This window comes from Falco naumanni, chromosome 8, assembly GCF_017639655.2.
Source record: "Falco naumanni isolate bFalNau1 chromosome 8, bFalNau1.pat, whole genome shotgun sequence".
Lineage (NCBI taxonomy): Eukaryota > Metazoa > Chordata > Aves > Falconiformes > Falconidae > Falco > Falco naumanni.
Genome location: NC_054061.1, coordinates 65,153,112 through 65,179,657, shown reverse-complemented (window position 1 = coordinate 65,179,657; position 26,546 = coordinate 65,153,112). Strand labels below are relative to the sequence as shown.

At 38.7% G+C, this 26,546-nt stretch overlaps 1 protein-coding gene across 5 annotated transcripts; it reads right to left on the bottom strand.

Moving 5' to 3' along the window:
- Positions 1-255: 255 nt before the first annotated feature.
- CFLAR (CASP8 and FADD like apoptosis regulator) lies at positions 256-23,578 on the bottom strand. 5 transcript variants are annotated; one of them, XM_040602729.1, is made up of 13 exons: positions 19,755-21,496; positions 18,821-19,227; positions 16,937-18,088; positions 16,691-16,836; positions 13,390-13,821; positions 12,442-12,547; positions 11,871-12,006; positions 11,602-11,699; positions 10,482-10,533; positions 9,680-9,729; positions 8,422-8,500; positions 3,494-4,007; positions 256-2,684 (listed from the first exon to the last, which is right to left on the bottom strand). In XM_040602729.1, the coding sequence occupies exons 5-13, from the start codon at positions 13,683-13,685 to the stop codon at positions 2,534-2,536; spliced, it is 1,482 nt and encodes a 493-aa protein (XP_040458663.1). In that variant the 5' UTR covers positions 13,686-13,821; positions 16,691-16,836; positions 16,937-18,088; positions 18,821-19,227; positions 19,755-21,496; the 3' UTR covers positions 256-2,533. The 5 variants fall into 5 exon arrangements, with proteins under 5 accessions (XP_040458663.1, XP_040458665.1, XP_040458662.1 ...); XM_040602731.1 differs by lacking the exons at positions 16,937-18,088; positions 18,821-19,227 and having other exon boundaries at positions 9,680-9,726; positions 19,755-23,577; XM_040602728.1 differs by lacking the exons at positions 16,937-18,088; positions 18,821-19,227.
- Positions 23,579-26,546: the final 2,968 nt, after the last annotated feature.

The window sequence follows — 26,546 nt, the reverse complement described above, 5'->3', positions numbered from 1 at the left end:
TGAGCGTGTAGAATACATATGAAGGCAATTTTAAGACACAAAGTATTTTTAAAGCCAGAAGCGATACGGCACTAGTTTAAGCAAAAGACCAGTTCAACAGGGCCTTAGAAAACAGTAAACTGAAAGGAAGACCTGCACCCTCTCCCTGTCCTGCTATGATGCATTGATTTCCACACCTAAAACACCATGATACTGGATTTAGTATTTTTACTTTAAAGCTCATAGAAGACAAGCTTTTAGATAGTCTGAATTTCGCAAAGAATTATTTTTTATTTTTCTCTTATGTCTGACTTACATAAAATTACAGCAAGACAAATTACATACGTACCCATGGCTTAACAAAAGATTTGGGGTTGCATTTCCCAATTCAAAGCTATTAAAAAGTTTGCATGTACTTTCATTAAAGATGACACTACAGCTTATGAAGTGGAAAGAGAAAAGTATGGGATGTACAGGCTTGCAACAGATGAGTGTTTTTCTAAATTGTGCAATAATACCTTCTCATCACAACTGTGTATGTAACTTCCTAGAGTTAATATGCAAATAAAACTGTATATAAAATTAAAAAAGATAACAAGTGAAAATTTAATCACCATGATATAAAATGTACTTTATATATATTATACAAAATTGTACATTAATATGAATAAATATACATTTTAATCTTAACATTTTATATGGATATTTAAAGACTACAAGGTAACACTTGTTCAGTTGGTTTCTCCTCTTTGTATACTCTTAACAATCCTCATTGATCAGCAGTCTAGGAACCTCTCAAGCCAAGAAGGGTCTGGGTCTACATCACATAACAAGGATGGAATCCTGAGCACTTTTCAGACTTTGATACATATTTTTTTTCAAATAAAAGTGATTTTTACTTTCAGTGATAAAAGCTACTTTAAAACTAATTTATTTTTTTTTTCAGAATGAAACTTAAGAAGACCGGTTTGAAAAAAAAAGTTAATAAAAATTATGTCAAGGCAACACCTAAGTAGTACAGCATAGCATCAAGGAATAAAAAAAGTCACTGCTACCAGAGTTTACTGGCCAAAACCTCCTAATAACTATGAATATAATGATTGTATACAGTGTATAGTATCAATAACCTGGCTGCCTGTTAAGACTTGGTCTACAATCAAAAGCATTGTTAGTGAAGTTATGTATGTAAGCACACCTGCTTTTTGCTCAAATCAAATGCAGCTACGCTAGCAAAAAAATCTTTTTGCAGTACATTTGCTAGAGGAACCAGCATACCCCGTATTAGTAAAACCCCCTTTCCTTTCTGCTTGCATGAAACACATGCTAGGACTTATGATGTAACTACACCAGAAACCAAGCAAGGCACACCAAGGCCTCAAATTTTTTTCCTGGACAGGAGACTGCATTAAGAGTATTAAAAGTCTATATATAAGTGGCCTACATTAGGAGGGAATTAGGATTCCATAAATTCAGTGATAATAAATTTCAATACCACTCGTCCAGGTTACGCTGTATACAACAAGCAGGTTACCTGAACTCTTCATGTTAGGCATCTGCTCCACCGGAGAAAAAATTCTTTATTTAAGACAATTTTCACTCACCTTTTTTTAAGAAGATCAAGGACAACTTGAAAAAAAGTATCAATTAATAAAGACCTATCCTTTTTCATAAGAAAAAGTAGCAAAGGTGGGGTGTCTTAAAAGCCAGTGGCTGCTCCATCACATTTAGGTTCGAATACGATAAAGTGCACTTTTATAACTATACCTGGTGCAACAAGTGTGCATCATGTTCCAGCTTCCATAAAACATCTGCCAAAATCCTACACTCTTTAAACTGTGTGGTAGATGACTGTAAGGCCCTGCCACATGCAGACTCATTTTTGCATCAGCAGAAAACAGCCCAAAACATGGCAGACTGTCTCATTTATTAACATATAAACTTTGTGTGCTGTGGACGTACTGACGACACAGGGTTCTAGGTGGACCACAACCTTTAATAAGGCAGGCAGACAGAATATTTAGAAGACCATCTCTCTCCTCCTCCTGTTTTGCTAGTCTGTGGAGGCATGAAAACTAGAACTTGTTAATGAAGAACTAGCTTTGCTGGCTAGGCACTCTTTCCTGACATATTTTCCACTACTAGGTGCTGGGGAAAGCAGCCAGTGAATTTTAGTGATTTGCACTGGCTTGTATTTGAAGTATCAACAGAAGAACCTAGATCACTGCACTGCTAATAGTTATGCTAAAAAACAACCAATAAACCCCCAAACCCCTGGAAAACCCAACAGCTATACAGTTTAGCGCTCTTTCCACCTTGTTTACCTGTTGTACTTAGTTGTAAGACCTGTTGCAGTGCTATATGAAAGCTGCCATTCTCATCCAAGCTTTCAGAGCCTTCTGTATTAAAATAGAAATAACACACGAAAACGCTTCTAAATCCACAGGTTTGGAAGCAACAGGCATTTTAGATATACATGCAATAACAAAGCATAAAGTAAAAAGTATGTGCGAAACTGTCTGAATCATAGTGTTTCTTGTTAGCCACTTAACAGCTGTTAGAAAGAACATGTTTGAAGTGGGAGGAAAAGTTTCTTCCTCAGCGTGTGTTGGAGCAGAAGTGAGTATTGGTGGCTGGGGTCAGCGGTCTGATTCCATTCATAGACTTTCCCGTTCAGTTCCGTATGGATATCTAATATAGAGAGTTTCCTGCAGCAACAAAAGTAAAAGCTTTCTATTAGAGAATGAAGCAAGACACCATTTAAGAATTCACAAGAGAGAAGACAACCTTAGATTCAGCAAGAAGAAAAGTTTCAAAATTCAGTCTTTATTGCAGAGGTTACACCTCTAAAACCCAAGGCTAAATATGTATTTTGGAGACAATCTGTTATAACCCAAATTACTATAATATTGGTTAAGCTAACACGATGCTCTGTGACTTCACAACAAGGTTTTAGAAGCTGTAAAAAGGTACTAAATATTAACCCTGCAACTACCTTGAAAAACAGTTGCTAGCTCGCTGGTAGATCAGTCGTACAAAGAAAACTTCTGTTGGCAAGTTATTTATCCAAACATACCTGGTTATATATCCAAACATACGTGATTTTTTGCTCAGATTCCTTTTGATAATCTCTTTAGATAGACTAAAGTTTTCTGATAGTTTAAATTGAAGATTACAAATTGGCAACATAGTGGCTCCCAGAGTGGCGGGTTAATTAGATCTAAAGAAAGGACAAAATCCTTCCCTCTCAACCCAGGTCAGGTTCTTCCCTTCTCACTCTGCAAGACCAGTGCCATAACACACTTAAAATTTTACTCTCCAGAATCAGAAGCTTCACTCCTACTTTAGATTACCTTCCTGTGCCATCATTTCAGGATCAGGTATACTTGTCTTTTAACCTATGACACAGCACGGAGACACTTTTCAGGACCAGACAGGATGAAACTTAAGGTTTCTCTTTCTCTAGGACAGCAGGCTGTCACAGGAAAAGGGTTATTTTTTTCCTGTTTTTATTTACCTTTTATGAGGATTCTGGAGTAGCTCAGCCAAGCAACGTAGATAATATGAGGATGAACTTGGACATTTTTCTAGTATAGACACATCCACCTTGCAGTGACTCCAAAAGATGTCTGCCACTTGGGGGATAGTGACTTTCCAAGGGATTTTTGCACTGGCAATGACTTTCTCATCATTTCCATCTACTTCCAACAGACTAGTGCATTCTTGCTCATTTTCTGGCACAATGTAGGTCTGAATAAAAAAAAGCTTTGGTTTTCCCAGGAGTTCAGGACATGAGTCTGCTGTAAAATATTTCTTTATTTGTTCCAAAGGGAATCCCGAAAAGGTATGGTCTGTACAGAAGATGCTCTGAGGACTTCCATGGCTGACCAATATGCAAACGAAGCTGTCACAACTTCTATGCTTCTGCAACCTTGCAACTTTAAGCAATGTTTGATTCATGGTGTTAATATTTAAATATCTGTGACAATGAACATCATAGCCTAAGCCTCTGAAGGTCTCTTCCAACACATCTGAAAAAAGCAAGATGTAAATAAGTCAGAGCACATCAGGACTCAATCTCAACTATCTTGAATTACAGTATCTACAATATTTTGCTACTGGAAATAAGATGTTTATTTTATCACAAATAAAAAATAAGGAGTACTTGATGTCGATCACAGTACATTACATATTTATAGTGCTATATGCACGCTGTGTTTAATATGACTGATATGTTTCACGATAGCAAAGATACTATTATTTGGCATGTGATCTGTTCCAAACTCCAAGACACTTGTATGCTTTCATTCAGAGCCAGTATCCCAAGTTCCTAGGGTTTAAAATACTAGGCAAGAGAAAACATTAGGAAATGCTTCACATGGAATGTTCCTGAAATGGTAGTGATCTGGATAGCACGGGAATTCTGTTTCACCTTTAAGCTTGTCTCTGAATTACTCTGAATGGTCACTATACATATACAGAACTGCACAGGAAACACAGAGGCTCCCTTTCATCAGTCAAAAAGGAACCTGCTGCAGTCATTTATGCTTCATATTATATAAAATGGACTTTAAGTCGTGAGTTCCAGGTGGAAAATGGACATTGGGTCTTTAACTGTGACAACAGCATTTTTTGGGGGGTAAGCTGAACAATGAACGCTTTCAAATGTGTTAGAAATTAAAGCTGCAGATAACCAAAAATCAAGATTTAACTCTATTGCATTTGTGTTAACCTATGCTGCAGGAAAATGTGCTATGCTCTGAATAACTATTTTGGATGTTTATTAATATGGGAGTGAAGCCAGATACATAGTGGCTAAAGCCACAGGTATTTTTTAAGTGTTCAGAGAACCACAAGCTACTACTATGACCCATTTATAGCATCGCATCTTTAGTACAAACCACATACACATTGCCCATGCACAGTTTCTGATCTGACAGGACATATCAAGTGCCATGTTTATGTAAAATGCCTTACAGGCACAGAAAGCTAGACTGTTCCCTGGCTTCAAAAGTTTAACAATCCCTAATTAGCACAGGCCATTTCAGAACTAACTGGTAGCAAAGCAGGATGTGTACTACCACACAGTTTTCCTCAAAAAGCCTATAGTGAAAACAGGGAACAGAAGTCGTAACTTTTCTCAGCAAGATACAGGGTAGATACAAACTGTATACTATAGCAAGATGATAAATGGGAACTATAGGGTTTTATTCCAGTTCTGTTGGTTTGATTAAATTTTGTAAAACAATACAAACACTTTCCAGGCCTTTTTTTTTTTTTTTTTTTTAATAGACAGGAAAATCCCCTCTATTTTAGGCACTGAAACATACTCTCACAATTCAGATGGAAGATGCAGTATTAATACCGTTTAGCAGTTAACACACTCGATGAAGCACTTCATCCATCAGAGGGCAGTAGTACAGAGGAAAAATGAGAGTTACAGCCAGAGTGCTTTTTCTGTAATTCACTTACCTCACTACCATATACACACACAAAGATACAAAACTTGGCATCACCTTAGACCATACACACACTCTAAGTGTCACAATTACAAAACATTAAACCCAAAAAACTTAGAGCTGATACCTTAGTTTAACAATGAATCAGAAATTACACATGGTAAACTTTGGATACAGCAATTTTAAGGCAAGACAAAACTCAGCATTAAATGATGCAACCTGTAATTAGAAAACACGTTTCTTCAACAGTAATTACCTCCCAACAAACCTCCACTGACTTCTGAGCACTTCCACTCAACATAAAAAAATACCCTTTTTCTCCTCCTGATTGTTTACAACATAAGGATAAGAATTGGCTTCCAAATTAAAAAGTCAAAAGCAGCTATTTACAAAACAGCAAGACTGTACTTACAAAGCAGCAAGGTGCAGTTCAGTTTTAGTTTTATCAGCATCTGATGAATTCGCGTTGTTTACACTGGCCATTTTAATTGTTGTAAACCTTGATCCTACAGTACCTATCATTGGTTCAACTTCCTCAGATTAAATCACAGGATAGCTACAGATTCTAATGTTTTCTCATTCTACAGAATCTAACCACAGATACAATTCCTAATGCTCTCCCTGCTCTCTTCTCTTTTTTTGGTATTTTCAGACTTCAGAAGTAGTGTGGCACGACTCTTTAGAATAGTGAATGCCTTTCTAACAAAATGCAGTGTTGTATGTCATGCCTCTCCTGAATCTCATTAGCACAGTAATGTATTTTAGTAAAAGTCTGGCTTTCTATCATGTTAAAATGCTGATGCGCTGGTCACGTTAAACATCTAAGACACACTACAAGTTTTAATTGCTTCTGTATCCAATGCACACGTGTATGGAGACTGAGGCACACTAAGACTTGCTTTGGAAGTTTGGAGCAACAGCAACAGAGCCATCTAACATGCCAGCTTGTCCTTTCCAGTCAGCAGACACCCTCCATCACGTTTGCACTTTCTGTTCTTGTACAAGTACTGAAATGACCATATGAGCTCATGAAGAGCACATGCATTGATTATTTATTACACGCACATCTTTGTATTTAGTATCAATTATTACAACAAAGTATATTGCCAGTGCAAAAGATTTGTGCCTTCTAAGAAAGGGAAGATCTAAATTTATGTATCTGACTATGAACTGACATAGCAGTTCCTTCTTTAGTTCCCATTTTCTCTAGTGTATGGGCCTTACTTGCTTTTATACTGTTTAATTTAGAAAACTCAGACCTGGCAGAGTAAAACACTCTTATTCGATACATCAGGTCAGCACATGCCCATATCCCATTAGAGGCAAGGAAATTTAAAGAGTTTTTTTAAGTAAACAAGGCTATTTTCACACCTCATGCTTTCTTTAGCTATCTACACTGAAATTTCTCCAGCAACCCTTTTTTGCATTTGCTTTTAAGAAACAGAACTCCAAGTAGCAAGTAATTATTTTGGTACTAGAACAGATGATCATGCTACCTTCCAGATTAAGGCTGCATAGTAAGTTTCTTACACCAGAAGGGTCATTTGTTCTCTAAAGCTACCATGAAAGAGAAAAGAACAGGAAAGTAAAGCAGCAGGCAACAGAACAGAGCAGGATGTTTGATCCCAAGGGCTGCCCCAACTCCCCAGTCTTTCACTTCTTGCCAGGCTGTCTTACCTTCCTCTTGGTGCAAAGTCTGTATTTCAGGGAGTGGTGGTGGTGGGGTATGGGGTGTAAGAGCAGAAATGAACAAGTGCTTCAGATTGAACAAATTTATTTCTACATCCAGCAATTGCATCCTTGTTTTATCTTTGGCTTGGGGTTTTTTTTGGCCAGAGGTCATCAATAACCTTGGCAGGACAGACCAAAATCAGATCCCAAGGATGCCTCCCCGTTGCATGTAACTGAGTTAAGTGCCTTCCTAGTTGCTTATCTCCATGCACAGCAGGATTGTGAATCAGTTCTAGTTTCTGTTACCCTAATGGTAAACTAAGTGTCTTGTCTTATATCATTTACTTAAAATACTACTGTCAAGCAAAGACAAAAATTTTATGGTCTGTGCTCTACATCCATTGCTCTTCAACAACTACATCTGTAATTCTAAGTTGGTCCATCTGTTGGACCATTAGTTATGAGAAAAGATATGCCCACAAACCCTCTTCTTCCCTTACACCTACTAGCCTATTACAGAACTGACTGCAGTACTCTTTTTTTATTTATTATTATTTTAATTTTTTTTAATTTTTTAAATTTAAAAAAACAAAAAACAAAAACATTTTTGTTTTTAGCCTCCTATTACAATGATTAGAGAGTGGCGTGGGTTTTTCTGTATTCTACAAAGGCAATCAGGAAACCCCCACATTTCAACCATGGCACCGACTACCCTGAATTCTATGTGCAAACTGGGGTTTTTTTGCTTTTTGTTGCTGGTTTTTGAGTTGTGGGGTTTTTTAACTAAACCAAGAGGAAACAAAGAAAATTCCTTTCCCTATAAAGCTATGGTGACGATTTAGTTAAACTGTGTCAGATGTGACAGAGGCCTACACACATTATTGATAAAGGACCATGTGCATTCAGCTATTCAAAATCTATGGTGTCCGATATGATTTCACTTCAAATCCACATCAGTTTTGCTTTTGTTAGCTGTTAGGAAACACTGTCTTTACCACCTCTGCCAATAATCTGCTGTATGACTGTAGATTAACTATTCTGTTGGTCTCTGAACATCCTTTTTCTCCTGCCCAAAATTCAGTCTACCCCCTTCCAAGTTTGTTCATTCAAAGATTCTGCACCAAAGAACAAACCAAAATTGTTTGCAATAGTTAGGACAGCTGGCTTTAGAAGACTGACTAGAACTGAGAGACCAACTGACTGGGACCAACACTACCCTAGTCTGTCTGGTAAATGTACATCATATTCTTTATACTAAATTGTTCCAGTTATCAGAGATTAACAAGATAAGGAACTTCAAATTCCAGAGACTTACCCGTGTCATTGCCAATACAGTCTATTATCAGGCATACTCCTAAAGGTTGACTTTGCATTCTGTACTGATCATCAGACACCTGAGGAACATGAAGGACAAATTCTGAGTTAATATGTCATTCTCTTAACTTACAGACTTGATTCTTTTCTCAAATATAACCACCTCAGACCTATTCAATTATGAAAAAAACAACAGAATGTAGAGTAGCTAGGTGAAGTCTGTCTACTGGGATGTAGTATGTCATATCTGCACAACAGAAACAAAACCAAAAAAATCAGAATACATGGACTAATGATTTTTTTCTCCCTATTTCTAGTACAGGTTTAATTTTTGCATCCTTGTTATGCAATCTTACTACCATAATGATCCTTTAAACAAAGACTAAGACTGTACCAGAAATGAGAAGCAAGTTTGAGACTGAACCTCAACTCTGGACAGATATTCAAATGTGTAAAAAAAACCCTCAAAACAAAAGCAAAGAAAGCAGTTTTATGGGGTGGAGGGGCTTTTTAAAGACCTGGACTATGACAGCAATGATCCTTCTATAGTACTTCCAAACTGATTTCTTTATGTGTAACTGCAGCTGAGATGTTAGGAGCTACAAGCTTCATATTGCCAACACAATAAATGTAGAGAAGTGTGTTCTTCTGGTGAGCAAGCAAGCACTGCCCATCAGAACATTTAATTCTTTGTTGAATGGAACAACCTCCTTGTTCCTAAATAATCTGTAATGACTTTATCACAATTCCTCTCCCCTTCAAAAAGATTACAATTAATTGGCTATAGGTAACTCCCTGGTTCCTGGCCTATAGGGGAGCTAGTGTCCATTCTTATTATTAATACCCAAAGCATGTCTGTCTTCTACCTGAAGAGCCAGGGACAGGAAGAGAATAAAGGACAAAATTTACTGCATGCAAAGAAACCCCACAATTTCTAATGCCAATGACAAGAGGTCTGACTTCCAACAGGTTTTGACTTAGCCTCCACCAATAAATACACAAGTTCTGCGTGTACACCACATGTATGTGCATTTTGCACACTGCTGCTTCCAAGTTACAGCAGATATTTTATATTAAAAATATGTTCTTCAAAAGCAATTCATAGAACCTGTTTATGGCTGAGGAAGATATGGACATACACACTGTTCTGTTTGCATGCAACTACAGGAAATCTCAAAATGAAACACAAAGATAACTAAGGTAAGTACCTGCAGAAGTTTTTTTTATATTTACATGCATACATAAGCACAAGCACATACCTTATGGGACTCTGATCCTGATTCCTGAACGGACATGTGGACCGGTTCTGCTGCAGTTAAAACACACAGAAATAATCTTTAATGTAGGAACCAGTGACATTTCTCTGATGCCAGATCAGTTAAAGAGGAACCGCTCCAGTTCAACCAAGTTCTTACTCATCTGGACATCTTAGTGTCTATGTATCCTATTGAAGTCCAACCCCCCTCCCCCCCCAAATTTTAACCTCCAAAATGATATTTGGATTGCACTCTACATTGATTGTGACTAGAATAAACAAACAATCTCTCCTACGCTGACAGAATTCAGCCATCTACTCTTTTAAAAATCACCACACGTGAGAGTTATTTTGGGTTTCTAGAAAGAACACAACACACTTGGTAATAACCTGGTACTCACTGGACAACTTCCTCATTGACCTGGTGGCAAGTTCACCACTGAACTGACAAACGAACTTCCTTCGCAAGACTTAATGGGCACAGCTGCACTACATGGGCCTCCAGAGCCAGCTAGTCAACCATTTCCATGATTTTATTAATAAACTATTTATTCTGTTTATAAGTTGTGACAGTGGAAGCCCCCAAAAATTTCAATAAAGCTTTAAGATCTGGCAGCACAAGCAAAGCAAATACAACAGCAAACAATAAGCCAATGCTCAGTTTTCAGAGGTACCAAATACTCTCTGCTCCTGGTGCTAACAGCTGGATTAGACAAACACAACTATCAAACAACAGTCCTTTTGATATAATGAAATTCATCATTTGGCTCTTTTAGATTATCAACACTCAGAGAAAATGCTCTTACCCAGAGTAAGACTTTGTCCATTTTGTGAGTTTTCTTTGTTCACATTCTGGATCTAAAATGAAGAAAAAGGTCTATTTTCCCCTCTCTCCTTCCAGAATTAATAATCATGTGTTCCAAAACACAACACAACAGTATTTTTCTTCCTCTATAAAAAGGATTACATATTTTAGATGTACATCTATCAGCTAATTAAATTAGAAAATAACAAGTAAAAAAAGAATCCTGCCAAAACCACAAACACAGAAAACTCAAAACTATTCCTCCTCAGAAAAAAATTACCAGCTTGCCACGAACAGCAAAGAACAGCTTATTCCCTAATGGAGTAAAACAAAAAACCTCTGAAGATGTAAATTTTATTTCCTATGGAGTAGCAGGAAGGAACTTTCACTGAATTAAAAAGGCATTTTTAACAATATTAACATAATATGGAAACTTGATGCAAACTCTTTCCTATCAGTAGTCCGGAAAACAAAGCTCTTGTGGCTTTGTTAGTAAAAACAAATTGCATCACCAGTGTCTTGTATGTAAGCTTTATACACACATATTTACCGAACACGTGACAGAAATAATTTAATCAAACTCATTTAGCAAGGCTAAAGACTTTAAGCAAGTTCATACTATTACAATATCAGACCTAACCCAAATATAGAGAATACTGCATGCAGTAGGATTTGATGGACCTTTCACATACTGAAATATCTTTGTTAAAATGAGATTAAAACAAACCGCACAAAAAAAACCCACAACTGAAAAGCTCTCCTTAAAAAGCCATAACCTTCAGCTGCCAAAGTTAGAAAGCTACTTTTGCTGCAAAGTCCAGAACTACAAACAACAAAAATGTTTTCCAAAGAACAGTCAAAGCAAGTCTGTTCACTTCCCAGAGTAGCAGAAAGTACTTTGGAGATACAGAATTTGTATGTTCTTTAAAGGGGATTTGTCTAAGTCAGAAGATTTAAACCAGACCCTAAACCTAGCAAGTAACAAGAATGAGAGAAATAAACCAAGTAGTATTTTAGTTATTAGCAATCTCTCATTCCTTAAGCTCTGCAAAGATGAATCCCCTTTCAATGTCTGGTGATATTTAGAAATAAAGGATCTGTCTGATTTATTGTATACTTACCCCTGAACTATAAGGAGGATCAATCAGAGTGAGATTAGGGAGAGATGCCTGAAGTGCATTTACATATACTGGCTGAGTATGAACGGAGGGCATTAAAGCTGAAAATTTAACAGAAACACACAGAGAAATACACCATGATGTATCAACAGTTTATAAACCTAAATCTGTAAAGCACGCAAATTCTCAAACTTGTAACTCAATTTTATCTTCAGTAAAAGCATATCTGATCCTTGCTATAAAGAGTAACTGGTGCAAAAATAGCATCTTACCCTCGTGTTTGTACTTCTGAATCTTCCTGATCAGGTCTATCCTGTGAATATTCTGAAAACAATTTTCTATCAAATCCAGTTGATTAGGAGTCACCAAATTTAGTTTCTCCAGGTCAATCACAAGAGCTAGAAAACTCTAGAATAGCAACAGAAAACCAAGCTGTCATATCAGTAATTTGTTCTCCATCAGTAACAAAGCAATCCAGAAAATAATGTGGGGAGGTCATAAAGCAATATTTCATATGATTATTGGTTTGAGATCCTTCATATATGAACTTTCAGATCAATAATACTGAAGATATATTTTTTTAATTGCTTCTGCTTGTGAGGTTCATGCCAATACCATTCACTACAGCAAGCCTTCACAGTTCCCTCTCACTGTTTCTCATCCTTCTTTCCTTGAATTAGAAAACAAAAGTTGAAATAGAAGCCACTACTCCTTCTCTCTGACTTCTGTCTACTCCTGCCTCACTACCCCTTGCAGTACTGTCTCCCCTCTTTTGCTGTCTAGCTACTTCCCTTTTTACTTTAATCTCTTATTGCTCCAGAGAAGACCAGCAGACAAACATACCTTATCTTTTGCCATTTTCATACGAGGTGCATAATCTCTGAGTAGAAAAACAAGAGAACCCACTTCTTCTTTTTCCAGATTCTCATTAATCTCTACCATTAGTACCCTGAAATAAAACTGAGATGTTTCTGAAGGATTGGCTTTCAGCAAAATCCCACTCTTGCCCAACAACCCATCTCCCATGTTCCAGTCTTAATGTACCATCCCCAAATAAACAACAGGAAAAACACCTACCCTGCTCCAAGATCCAATTACAAAATACCTACTTCTTCCTAATCAGCACCTGTGTTACTCAGACTGGCCATGTAATAACCACTGCTAGGAAAACAGAAGTCTCCTTAATACTTCTACAGAGACGAAGTGAGAGAATGAGACAGAAAATCCATCTAACTTTTTAACCTAGTTGTTACAGGGGTTTTATTTCAGTGAGAAGTTAACACTGGGAAATCTTTCATATCAGTAAATATATTTCTTTCTGAAGACTCTCAAAGAAAATAACTGGAGCTTCTTAATTTAAGCCTCTTAAAACTACAAAGGGAAAAGTAGTAAGGGGCAGGTCCTCTGAGAAAAGCTATACCACAAGGCTACGTGCCCAAAGCAAACTAGGAAAGAAAGTATCTCTAACTAATGTTCCTCTAAAATGTTATTTCTATCTGCTAATCTAGAACTGTACAAACATCACTGGTTTTAAGGATTAACATACACAAACTCCTTAAAGACAGATGCTTCTAATGCCATGACACGGAAGAAGCTACTAAGTCTTATTTTAGGGACTAAACTAGACATATTCTTCTCACTGTAACTCAAGACAATGCCATTTTCTGCTTTCCTTTTACCTTCAAGGCCCATTTAAGAAAGCAACAAAACCCCTCCCAAAAAAACCAAAACCAACCCGCACCCATTTTGAACAAAACAGAGTAGCCATGAAATCTGAAATAGACATATTACCTGTAATCAGGGACAAATCTGAGACTCCTCGCAAGGTTAGCTTCCACTGTTCCTTTCTCAGTCTTCAAAATCCTCCTCAGCAAGTCAAACCTCTTAACTCTGTACAACAGCTCAGACAAGCCAAGGAAAGACAACTTCTCCCTCTCATTCAAAGCCACCAAGACCTCTCTAAGGTTGCCAGTGGCCAAATCAGGAGCAAGGTCTCGGCATAGGAAAACCATCATCTCTTCTTCTTCTTTATCCAATTCTTGTTCAATCTGGTAAATAAGGGCAGCTGGCACTTGGCACCTGGTCATCACTTTGTTGCTGTCCCTTAAAAATTGCCAGCCTACTGTTTTTTAAACAGAAAGCCAACACAACATGAAGCCCATGTCTATCACAGCACTTTTCTGGCATTCATTCTTAACTAGACGCATTTTTATATAAGCAGTTCTGTGGAAAAGAATTAAAAGGTACTAAATCAGTGATCTACTGCACAAGTTCACAGTTAACTCTCCTATCTGATATACCTCACTCACAACTAAAACACTAATGTAGTCTACACATACCTGCTGTTCTCACGGGGTTCTCCCAGCTGTTCATTATAGAACAAAAAGTACTTGATAGGTCATACTGATATGAAAAAAATGAAGCTCTTTTTAAAGTAAAATTACCTTAACACAAGTCTGTAAATTCCGTGGGAAGTGAAACAAAAGTCATCAGCTTGCTGATGAGTAATATTTCAAGTGCTTCTGGAAGTAAGAGTTAAATTCCACAGCAATTTCAGTCTAAAGATCATACCTCTTCCCAGCAGCCCTCCACTCATCTGCTCACCACCACCTTTTCTCCCCTAGAAGTCTCAAGGTATTTTTCAGGAAGAGTTTTGGGGGTTAAGTAGCAGCATAACACATTGTAGACAAAAACAATTAACTCACACACACCCCCTATAAAACCAGTGCTATCAGGCAGGCACTTTGCCTTAAATGCAGTCAAAATAAATACTCACAATATTTTAAAACGTTAATTATCTATAAATTCAGGAATGTGTGGATTTTCTTACTTACTAACATAATTTAAAGTGATTCCAATCTGAATGAGTTATTGGAGTTTTAAAGATTCCCAACACACACTCTCCAACGCGCAAAAACACTGAAGAACCACACAAACAAAAATTTCCAGCCTTAAGTATGCAAACTGGTTAACTCTGAAGGTACAGATAAGCCAAAGACTGCCCTTTTTTCATGTGACATTCATGTTTCACCATACTGAAAACTGAAATAAAAATTCAAACCTAGGAAAAACCCTACCCTTTTGATTAACAAAATAAGTAGGGTGCTATGCTCAATTTCCACTGCCACCAATATCGAAATTCAATCTAACCTTCTCTGATCCCAATTACCTACATGGAGAAAGGTGAAATGAGCAGCCTCAAGACAAATCTTAGCCTCTCATCCCTTTTACAAGGAATGCAGTCACTATACTGCATAGCTATGTTTAAACCATTCCGAAAAGCAGACGCCAATTTGACTTCAAAGCCTCATACACTGAAAGATTCTAGCATCTGGATAACATTGTTTAAAGCATTTTCTGCCTTTGTTACACATTCCTGAAGTTACAATCAACAATGTCACATAGTGTCCATGCATTAAGGAGAGAAGATAAACTCATCTACAAGCTTCTCCACCCCCCCCCCCCCCCATTCCAATGCTGTTTAAATGAAAAATAACTCTATACATCCACCTGACCTTCCTCAGAAAGGGAGTAAGAGTTGGATTTGATTAAACCCATGGATTGCGTTCCAATGCCAACTAAAAGAGAGCTATCAAATTTAAATTCCTAAGGCAAAGTCTCCTTTATCTACATCTATCCCAGTGAGCCCTATTTTCTATGGTGTCAAAGACTGCAGTGGCTTTCTCCTCACAGTGGCAAGTCATCAGTCTTAAAAAAAAAACCAACAAAAAAACAAGCACTGTTAATCTTGCTGATAGTATCTGAATCACTAGGGCGTTAGAACACAAGTAGCTGCTATGACCTCAATGTCCCACCTTCAGAAGAAAAATAGAAGGGGGAGGTAAGGAAGGGCAAGCTGTAAAGTATCATAAAGCCACCACATTAGAAGATGCAAGCATTACTCAAGTACTCCTGCACTTCCATACCACAGTGTAAATGATACCTAATGTATATGCCACAGAATCCTCAAAATGGCACTGAGGCCACTTTGGCTCATTTTCAGAAGCACAGAGCACTCAACAGTTCTAAACAGACTGTGCTAAATACCTAAAGAAAACACACAATTATAATACTCCTGCTACAGCACACAACCAGAAAAAAGCAAAGCCAGTCCTCTCTGATACAGTTCTGCTCTTCAGAACCCAAAAGGGTCAGGCACAAACACGTTTTTTACTCTTATCACATCACACCATTTAGGAACTTCAGAGAATTACATGCACTGTTTGCTCTAAATACAACAGCATTTAACCCTAATGTAAATAGTACCAATAGCAAAGTAACTCACAAACAGAAATGAAACATCAGTAGAAGGTGCTTCTTTCAAAGAGCTGGGACCACAGTATTTTTAATACAGCAAGCTGACAAGTTTTGTTTCCAACAAAAACAGACTGGGTAGGCAAAACACTTGTTCTTTTGAACCTGTTCTAGTTCACACATGGACTTGTAATACTACCACTTGTACAGCTTGGGTGGAAGGGGCAGGGTGGGAAAATGTTCAGGCCTCTAATAAGCAGAGGAACCCCTCATGAACTGGAATGCATTTTGTACTGTTTTCTATCAGAGGAAAAGCATATTTATTGCAAACTTATTTGCAATCTAGCATCAAACATTAGGAAGAATTCTGCAGAAAGACAAAAACTTTTCCTGAATAATGCAGTCAAGAAGGAGGCACAAAATGCTGTCTCATATGACAACACTTCCCAGGTACACACCAATGGGACTTTCAAAAGAGCTTGAGGAAGTCATATTTATGACTCACTCTAAAGGGAGATGGGAATTTAACAGCTTTTGCCCATTTTCAGAAATTTCAGATAAACTTTTTTTTTTAAACTACTTTAGTTGATTTTTATGTTATCTTTTAAAACTAGTTTAAAAAAAAAAAGAGCTATGCATGTGTGATAGGGAGGAATCTCCTACAGAGGTAACATTTGAGACACGCAAAATTACTATTTATATGTTATCTTAAAAATAATCTGCCTTTAAAACACACATACAAATTATTTATTTTGTGAACTTCCTTTATATAACATAAATCACACATTCATTATAAAAAAAATGCTGATCAATACTTCCAGTGCTGAAACTCCCTTACCTGTATGCAAGTCTGTCCACAAGAACATTGGAAGACTGACATCTGACCATTGCTAAATCGCTGATCCAGATCCAGTACACACTGGTTTCCATCCAGCATTTTCCGATGATGGTCCATAGGCAAAGCTGATTACATCAGCTTGTTTTCTGTTGGACAAATAACAACATCACAAATTACTACTGGGGGCTACTTCCTAATTTGGAGGCTGGGGGGGGGGGGGGGGGGGGGGGGGGAAGGAAAAATGACCTAGGATCTATGCATTCTTCTGTATGATTCCACTTCCACTGGTCTACTGAACCAGGAATGATGGTCCAAATTAAAGGAAAAACAACTGTGCACATATAGTGATGTCAGTAACATTCATTCCCCCAGAGTGAATGAGTAAGAGCAACATGAAGTAAGTATTCAGTATAAACTAAAACAGTTTATAACTTTGCATCCAAAAACTATGTCACTGTATTTTGATAGCAGGAAATGTCACGCTGCTAGCGCAAGCCTGATACATTCCCATCTGCATACATCTGAGCCAGATCCACTTCACTATGAAAGGTGAATGGCATCATACTTCACCCTTTCACCTCATATGACCAGTTTTCATATGACCAGTTTTGCATCATACAGTTATCATAGCTGCAACAATTAAAAAAAAAAAAAAAAAAAAAAAAAAGAGAAAACCTGTGACAAGGTAAAACTCTGCAGCCTGGCTTTCATTTTAGGTTACCTGGGCCCTGCAAGGAAAAGTTACTGAATATGATTTCTTTACAAGGAAGGAAAGAAACACAGATTATCTTCTTCAGAGGAAAGAAAAAGGTTCACGGTCATCAGAGATGAAACTGCCCCAATAGTTTGTGCGTTCACATACATGTGTAATTTGCCAGTATTGCTGCAAGAAAACACTCAAGATTTTCCTCTTCAGTTCAATGTTTCATGCATTGAGTAAAGATTTCAATGCAAAGCTTAAGGAGCATGAAGATGGTTGAAAAAAAGAAACCTAAAGTGCTACACATTCTCATTTACAATCCCAATTTAGAAGAAACCCAGAATTATTCCAAGTAGGTGAAGTGTAACAGGATGACCACCACTGACAGGTGAAAGGATACTGCAAGATCACCTCAGTAACATTCAAGGCAGAGCAAGAGAAAGGGGCAGGCCCACACACAAACAACGGTATCTCGATATCTCTTTTCCTCCCGCATTCAAAGAACAAGAAAAAACCCTGGCACGCTGAGGGAAAGTGACTGGTGAGGGGAGAATTTTCTGAAAGTCTGGCTATTTTAGTTCACTATCACCCCAAATTTTCACAGAGGAAGGGCTCTTCTGGGAAATAGTTTTAGGGTCTCTGGTAAGAAAATCACCAATTCTAGGGTGACTCATCTGTCCTCTTGTCCCCAAAATACACTGGAAAGAAAACACATGTCAAGCAGACAGTACCAAAGTGAGTGCATTTAAATACAAGTTTCTGGGTTTATTTAACTTTCAGATTATACTGAACAAACTAAGATTTTAAAGCTGGTGAAATTTGTCACATACTGCACAGGAAAACCACCTCTGTCACAGGCATTTTTGTCTAAGTCTGCCCTGACTTTCAACCCCAGGTATTACACTGTAAGCAAGGTTCACAAAAAGAATTTTTTTTTTTTTAAGGTAAACACCTGAGAATATCAGCAAGCATATTTATTCCAAACCACATATCATCTCCATTCTACACTCAAACAGGTAGAAAAACATCTGTATGTTCATTAGCTTCTGTGAAGCTAATAAAATGGATTATACTCCTATTTTTTAACTATTTCACACCACCCCCAGTCCATACAGAATACAACCAAAATCAGGGATAGATCCCCCCCCTTTTCCTTCCCCAAGGAGCAAGAAATAACAACATACTAAAAATCCACACACAATGACGCACAAGGCTCCAGTTAACTCCTTGCTGGCAGTTAACAGGTGGAAACTGGTATGCACCTACAAGGCTCAAGTGATTTGACTCTCCATTGTTTAATACCATGCATGAAACCTTGTTCCCATGATTGCAACACAAACGTTGCACAATATACAAATACCAATGTGATTAACAAGGTAAAAGAGAAGTGTCCCGTATTAAAAATGTTAAGTCAACATATCAGGACTCACATTAAGAGGGAAGATATTTCAATAGAAGCAAGGAAACACTTCACACTCCAGACATGGTCTACAATTAGAGTCTGTCATTCCTGACAGAATTTGTTTCTTTAACGTTTCACAACAATCTCTGCAGCAGCAAAACCAGGATATAACATCAGTGGGTGTCATCTGATTTGGAATATGATATTTGTTTCACAAGATCAGCTCACGTGGAAGCCCCTGCACTAAAGGGAGAGAGTTAGGTAGGTTACTTTGCTACAGGAGGCACTAGCTGCCTTTTGTGCTTCCTCTGCTCTGCTTTGCTTGAAGAGGTAGAGGCGGTGAAACCAGAGGTAACTGCATTTTGAGTCTGTATCATCTGGCATTTTCCAAAGTGCTGAATTATTTGGAGCATGCTCCAGAATTTTCACGCTTCCCTATAAAAGAAAGAGGATTTGGTACGAAATACTTAGGGAAAACAGGGAAATCCCTCAATAACTTACACATTCCTCATTACCGTAGGCTTAAATAGTTCGTTCTCGGTGTAAACTAGTAGCGACCACGCTAATTTTTTTGAGACGCACGAATTTCACACCCCCGTCCTCCTAATACAACAAACCAAACTACAACTGGTTTTACCGCAGGGAATTTATGTAGATTTCCATACAATTAACCACGCCATTTTAAATCACACTCGGAAAACGAAGCACGAGGAACCTCCGCGCTGCAAGATAAAATAGTTTCGGGCGGACGGGCTGCGTCGGGTTCCGTTCCTCCTCACGAGGAAGGTCAAGCTCAGGCGCCAGCAGCGCCGGACGCCCCGGCTCTCCGTCCCCGGCGAGGACCGGGCCTAGACAGGGAAGACGACTCGGTCCCGGCGCACGGAGTGTCGGGGCACCTTTACTGAAGGCGCAGGCTGGGAAGAGAGGCGTGAGGGAAAGGAAGAAGAAAAAGTGTAACGCACCGTGAACGTCTCATCTACCGCAGCAGGGCCACGTCCGGCGCTGGGAGCGGGGCGGAGAGGGGGTGGTACCGGCCTGGCAACAGGCTCCGGGCGTGGTTTCGAGTATCGCTTCTTCTTCTCTTTCCGTTTGTAAGACGCGCGGAGCGCTTTGCGCTCGCAGCTCTTACAGCTATCAGAGCAACCTGAGCCGCCTCTACGTGTCGGCAGCAGCGCTGTTCAAGGCAGAGATCTTCCCTCGCTGAAGGACGAGGGAACTGGCCGCCTTACCATCACTGCATCTGCCGAGCCACGTTCGCTAACCCTCACGATTTTATCGTGAGTCCGGCCGTTAGGTGTTTGGGGTGAGGCGAGGGAAGCATTATGCTTTGCGTGTTGTTTTATAGTCTGTTTCAGGAGGTGAAACTCGCAAGCGGCGCGAGCAAGGCTGCCCCTGTCCCTGCCTCATAAGATGGCGGTGGGGCTGTGGCGGAAGGGACGTCTCCTCCCGCGCGCCGCTTCCCGCCGCTGCCTCTGGCTGTCGGTTGCGTACGAAATGGCTTCCGACTCGCCGGGGTGCTGGCAGCGCCGTGAGGAGAAGGGGCCGGTAGCAGGGTGGGCTTCAGTTCAGTGCGTGTGTAGATGTTTACGGGACTCTGCATTTTTACTGGCTGCTGGTATGAGGGCCGACGAAGGAGCTTTGTGTTGTCCTCAGTAGCCGTTCAGTGTTGACAGACCGTTGATCAGTGAGCAGTTACAGGCGCGGGGTTGGTGCGGGCCTGTGTTTTGGCGGGAGTTTGTACAGAAGTAAGCCCTTGGTTCGCGTCGTGCTCTACCGCTGGGTTTGTTCATAGTGAGGATAATGTTGTACAGGTGTGTGAAACTTGCATGCTTCCCGTTATTGTATAATCTTCAATAAATTTTAAGTAATGCCTTGTCCCTGTAAACTGGGTGTTGTCATTCCCTTGCTATAATCCCAGCAACTTTCATGAATGACTTGCTCTGAGGTGCTGGTTACGGTGGATGGACCTGCTTTCTTGAAGGCCTAAAATCTAAAATACTGGGATGTTTTATCTGCTGAAATAGACAAAAGCCACCTCCGTATGTGGTGAAATTAAGACACATTATATTTAACTCCCAGCTCAATGGATTTCAAAGCATTTACAAAACAGTCAGTTTTTATGCTGCTAAAAACACAGGAGTGGAAGCCCAGTACTCTAGGATAGCACGCTGTTGTGCAGAGTCACACTCGCTTTGGAACTGCAGGGAACATGGAGGCAGAAAGTCATCACCCAGACTAGAATTTGGTGAAGTACCAAGCAACTGCGCTGTTCTGAAAAAATACCAGGGTTCTTACTGAAATTGTATGATCAGGCTCTCACTTTAAAATCAGTCATTCAAGGGTATCACGGTGTCTCTGCTATTAAGACTTAGCATTGGATCGGTGCTGATTCGAAAGGAAACCAGCTGCCTGTTGTGAATTAATATGCACACTTGGACCATGGATCTGTTCTGTACAAACACCTAAAGACTTGTACAGGCTAATAGAGATTTTAAGGAGATGCAGGCTTATGAAAGAATGTTTTGTTTTTTTTTTCGAAAATGATTCTATGAATGATCTACCAATTTAACACTGTCATTACTTAAGCTTCCAAAATACTCTTTTGTTTACTTACTCCACTTTTCCGTAATTTATCTAATTTTTATATTCTTATTAAAGAGTTTTCACATTTGTATGGTTGCATTAATGAGTTGTATGCAAGTTTTTTTCATTCCCCCCCCCCCCCTTTTTGAAGTTAAAATACTACTTTGTCTTCATTGATACATTGTCATGTGAACTGGAACTGTAAATCAGTGTAAATATAGCACATAGGGCACAACACTTAAGATCAGATACGACTGAGAAGAGATGGTCCTATATATTTCAATTTAGCAGGCTTTGGGTATAAATCTCCAGCTTGGACATACTTCATTTGTTTTCATAACAGGTTTGATCTATTTAATTTTGTAGAGTCTCTTAGTTATGTAAAACAAAAAAAATCTTAAGAATTTATGCCTCCTAAAATACTATGAACTTGTATTTATGCTGTATGTTTCAAAATCAGACTTGGTATGGTCTGTGTGAGTGCATTCTATCTGTATATATAAATGGTGTCACGAGTTTAATTAGTTACATCTTGGTGTTGCTTTTATTATTATTATTTTTTAAATGGCTAAGTCACTAAGGGAAGAGACCCATTTTTGAGAGTTTGTCTCCTCCAGTGGAACAATGGTAAAATGATTATTTGACTTCAGATTTCCAGATTCCTATTGGCCTGCAGCTGAGAGTAGAGAACATACAGAGCATCTGTGAAATTAGTGCCCTGTCATATATGTAAACCAGTTTGAATCAGTCCCTGAGTGTTTTGATACCCATGATGAAATCAAGAAACTCAATTGGAAGACAAACAGGGGTCCTATGCACGCTCCTTGTAAAACCCAATCATTCTTAACTTCAGTTAGCTGCATGTGAAAAATGCATTGATGTAAAACGCCTATCTACTAAACGCCGATCTGGCAAAGACCTAATTGCAGGATAGAAGCTCCTAGTTTGAGAGCTCAAAAAAGAGGCTTTTTGTCAAAAGGTTTTCAGGAGAGATTTCAAGGCAAGCTAACAACACAAACTCACAGTTATAATCTGCTATTTGAACTGTAACTGCCTCACATCATGAGAACAGCTATTCCATTATGCTCTGAAATATAAATGTCAGAGACATTCAATTTGTTCTGCAATGTAGTTGTTGTATTGGAATAATAACGTCTCTGTAACATACAAATTTGGAAGATCATGCTAATGATGTAAATAATATAGGTAGCATTGAAAGGGTTAAGGCCCAAGAACAAGGAAAATATCATAAGCACCATAGATACTTCCCTGAACAAAAAAGGCTCCAGATGGTTGTGGGATAGTTATAAGAAGGCCACCAGAACAAGGAAACTCATAAGTACTAGATACTGAGCTGAACAAAAGGTGCTCCTAATGGTTATAAGATAAGGGGACACCCAAATAATCTCATGGTGGACAACTCAGTCTTGAGAAAGGGATACATGGGACCTTAAAGATAAGAAACTTACAAGAGAATAATATCACAATAGCCTGGAAAGATATGGTGTACTGATCCCAGAACGGAGTTTGCACCGAAGTAAAGGTCAATCGGTGGGCACAGTGAAGAATACTACAAGTCTTCATCTGAAGACCCTGACTACTGCCCAGATACCACCAGGGAATACAACTGTGACTGCGCATGCGGACCATACATTTGCATATGTTAATGATCTCAGGAAATCTCATATATATGTAAATGAGTTCTCAGAAATCTTGTGAATATGAATAACCTTATGGTATATAGTCTTTAAAAGTTTGCCAGATTGTGGGAGCACTTAAGAGTGGAAAATCCCCAGCGCGACCCCAGCGCTGCTAATAAAGAATACCTGCTTAACAGTATCATCAAAGTGATGTTGAGTCACATTTTTGTTTCAGTATTGGCAAAACCAACAGATAAATCACAAGTATCTTTCCAGCTGAGCAGATCTTTGACTGCTGGTGGAGATGGGATTTCCACCTGGATTTCAGAAAATGGAGCATCATCAGTTCTGTTTTTCAGAACTTAAGATACACAGAGCACTGTGGTGTTACAGTCACGTGTGTTCCTCACCTGCCAGTGCCACTGCTGTTTGTGACCCTGTTGTTTGCACGGTAAAATAGCTGTGCTGGTAGAAAGGGTGTTTTAACATAGGGACAGCCATTGCTATGGTTATGGTGAAGTCAGATTTGGTACTTTATTTTAATACACAGGAAATACTCCACCCCCAGGCAGGATTAGTATTAGACTACCTGTGAAATAAAAATCTTTTTAGTATTGTATATATGATGAGACATTTTTATATTCCACAATATTGGCAAAATATGTTTATCATAAATTAAGGCAGTTGTTTAGGGCAGTGGCTGCCATCTGGCTATTCAGCTATTGAATGATACTACCTTAATTCATAAATTAATGAATTTTGCCTAAACTAGTCCAGTGTAACAGTGAATATGCCCAATATATTTGCTTATGTAGAATGTTGGTAGGGCTGATGCTTATGATCATCCCTATACAGGGCAGCACTTATGCATTAATTTGATTTTTAAATCTTTAAAGTAGAGCCAGTGTGGAAATTAAATTAAATTGAGATTACTTGCTTGCATGTAACTTCTGGAAACTGGCTGAAAGTAGAAGACACAACATTTTGATTGTCTTAATGTTCTCCATATACAATAAAGTCTTGGTAAACAAAGTGATCTGTTTTTAAAAGTCATCGAGGAATGCAGCAGCCAAACTACCTTTGTATGTATTTTGCATTGGTCTAAATAAGCAACATACCAAGGTTATGTATGCTTAAAATATGAATACAGTAACTTTTAAATCTGTGTTCATCTGCTAGTCCTTGAAAATAAAATAATGTATGAATGTCCCTTCAGCTAGTGTTAATTTTCTTAGTAGCTGCTGCAGTGCTGTGTTTTGGGTTTAGTATGAGAACAATGTTGATAACTCACTAATGTTTTAGTTGTTGCCAAGTAGTGCTTACTCTGAGTCAAGGACTCTCCAGCTTCCCATGCTGGGCCAGTGAGGAGATGCACAAGAAGCCGGGATGGAGTGAAGGCAGGACGGAGTAAGGCCAGGACAGCTGACCCGAACTAGCCGAAGGGCTGTTCCATACCACAGAACATCATGCTGGGTATATAAACAGGGTTAGGGGGGACTTGGCTGGGAGGGGCCGATCGCTGGGGGTGAACAACTGTCTTGTGCATCACTTGGGGTTCTTTCCCTCTGGGTTTTATTCCTCTCTTTCTCTTCATTACGATTGTTGTTGTTACTATTTTATTTTATTTGTATTTATTTTATTATCAAACTGTTCTTATCTCAACCCACAAGTTTCACCTTGTTCCTGAGCCTCCTCCCCACTGGGGCAGGAGCAGGCAAAGTGGGCAGCTGCGTGGTACTTAGTCGCTGGCTGGAGTTAAACCACGATGTGTACATACAGAAGAACACGGGTTCCAACAGGAAACTAAATGGGATAGCAACTACTGCTTAAAAGCTTTTGGTGTTTTGGTTTGGTTGGGGTTTTTTTAAGGCTTATGCTTCTGGGACAGCTGCAACGGAGTTGGAGCTGAGGGGTGGGGAGGGAGGAAGGAGCAGCCTGCTGGCACACAAGTACCACACACTAAATTAAAATTACAGGGCAGCTAAAGTAAGAAGCACGTATCTCAACTGCAGGATTCACCAATCCTGCATGTAATGCTAGCTGTGTTGTTTTTCTGAACAACCATCTAAAATTCAGTTATCCAAGAGGTTTACTCTTGGACCGAGATAGAAAACAGGCAGTGAATGCCAGCCTTTGGATATGTGCATTCTGGGCGGAGGGGCCCAAGGGACAGCACAGAAATGTTTTGTGCAACAGACCTTCTGCAGCAGGCTCTTGATTTTGCTTTTCAGGGAATGATGCAACTGGATAGGGATGCTTGAGAAAGAATTAGGCAAGAAAAGTTTAGGAGAAAAATGCTTGCCCTGTGAACAGTGCCTTGAGCAATGCCATACAGAGATGACAAACTCCATGGAACAGTACAGCTACACTCCCACAACGGATTGTTACTGGCTCTGAAAATAAAGCTGTTATAATCTCACTCCAAAAGGTTGTATATGAATATATATGTATAATATTTTAGATGTATTTTGGTAGGACCTTCAAGTTTTTTGTAAACCTGCAATTTGTGACCTGATTAATATTTAAACCTTCCAGTTTCTTCACTGTGGAAGTACACTTATGTAATTGCCTAGTGGCATTTACAGTTTCTTAATTGTCTAATTTTGTTTTTCTGTTTAGTGTCACAGATATCCTGTTGCTTGCACTGAAAAATGAGACAGCATACCCTCCTTAGCTTATGTCGCTAATGGTATATAAAATTTACAATAGGGTATTAGATCAATTCTAATCACTAGCGCTGCAGAGGATGTACACTGCCAACAGGCCCTTTTCTACTATAGTCCTCAATCCAGAAGCTGTTAGATAATTTAAGGAAAAATTAGAAAATCTGAAACAAATTATTAGAAGAGACTATGGGCAAAAAATAAATAAATTCTACTACTACAAATTTACAACTCAGTACACTAAGACAAAGAAAAAAACGATTGTTCTTTCTCTTTTCGTGTTACATTCAAGTATATTGGAAGTCATATTAGGATTAGGTAGTTATTGCTGAGTGAAACATTCTACTTTGCTAGTAAATGTGGCAGCAATGTACTTTTTAATTTGTGGATATTATGCAGCAGACTAATTTGGCAGACACTATGCACCAAAATAATTAAATCTTCAATATGATTACAAACTTTGCTGTTTTCATACACTTTGAACCAGTTTTGGATACTTTTTAAAGCTGTAAGGTAATAGTTCTTTTTATTTAGAGATGCAAGAGTGAATAGTAACAAACTGTACTTTTAAGAATGCCAAGTCATTCATTACCACTTACTAGCAAATAATAATTATCAAATGTGTAATTAATACAATTTTTCTCTTAAAAGCAACACACTTCACACTTTCATTTAATAGAATGTTGGCAGAGCTTGAAAAAGCTGGGCTGACAGGTTCCCCTGTTCTTTTAAGGATGGTACAGTAAAACCAAGAACCTATGTCTGTCTTGGGGTTGTTTTTTTTTTCCCCCAGACTGAAGTCAGGTAAATTGCTCTGGCCATGTGTTTTGATCCTTCCACAAAAGTATAATAAAATCAAAGAAACATG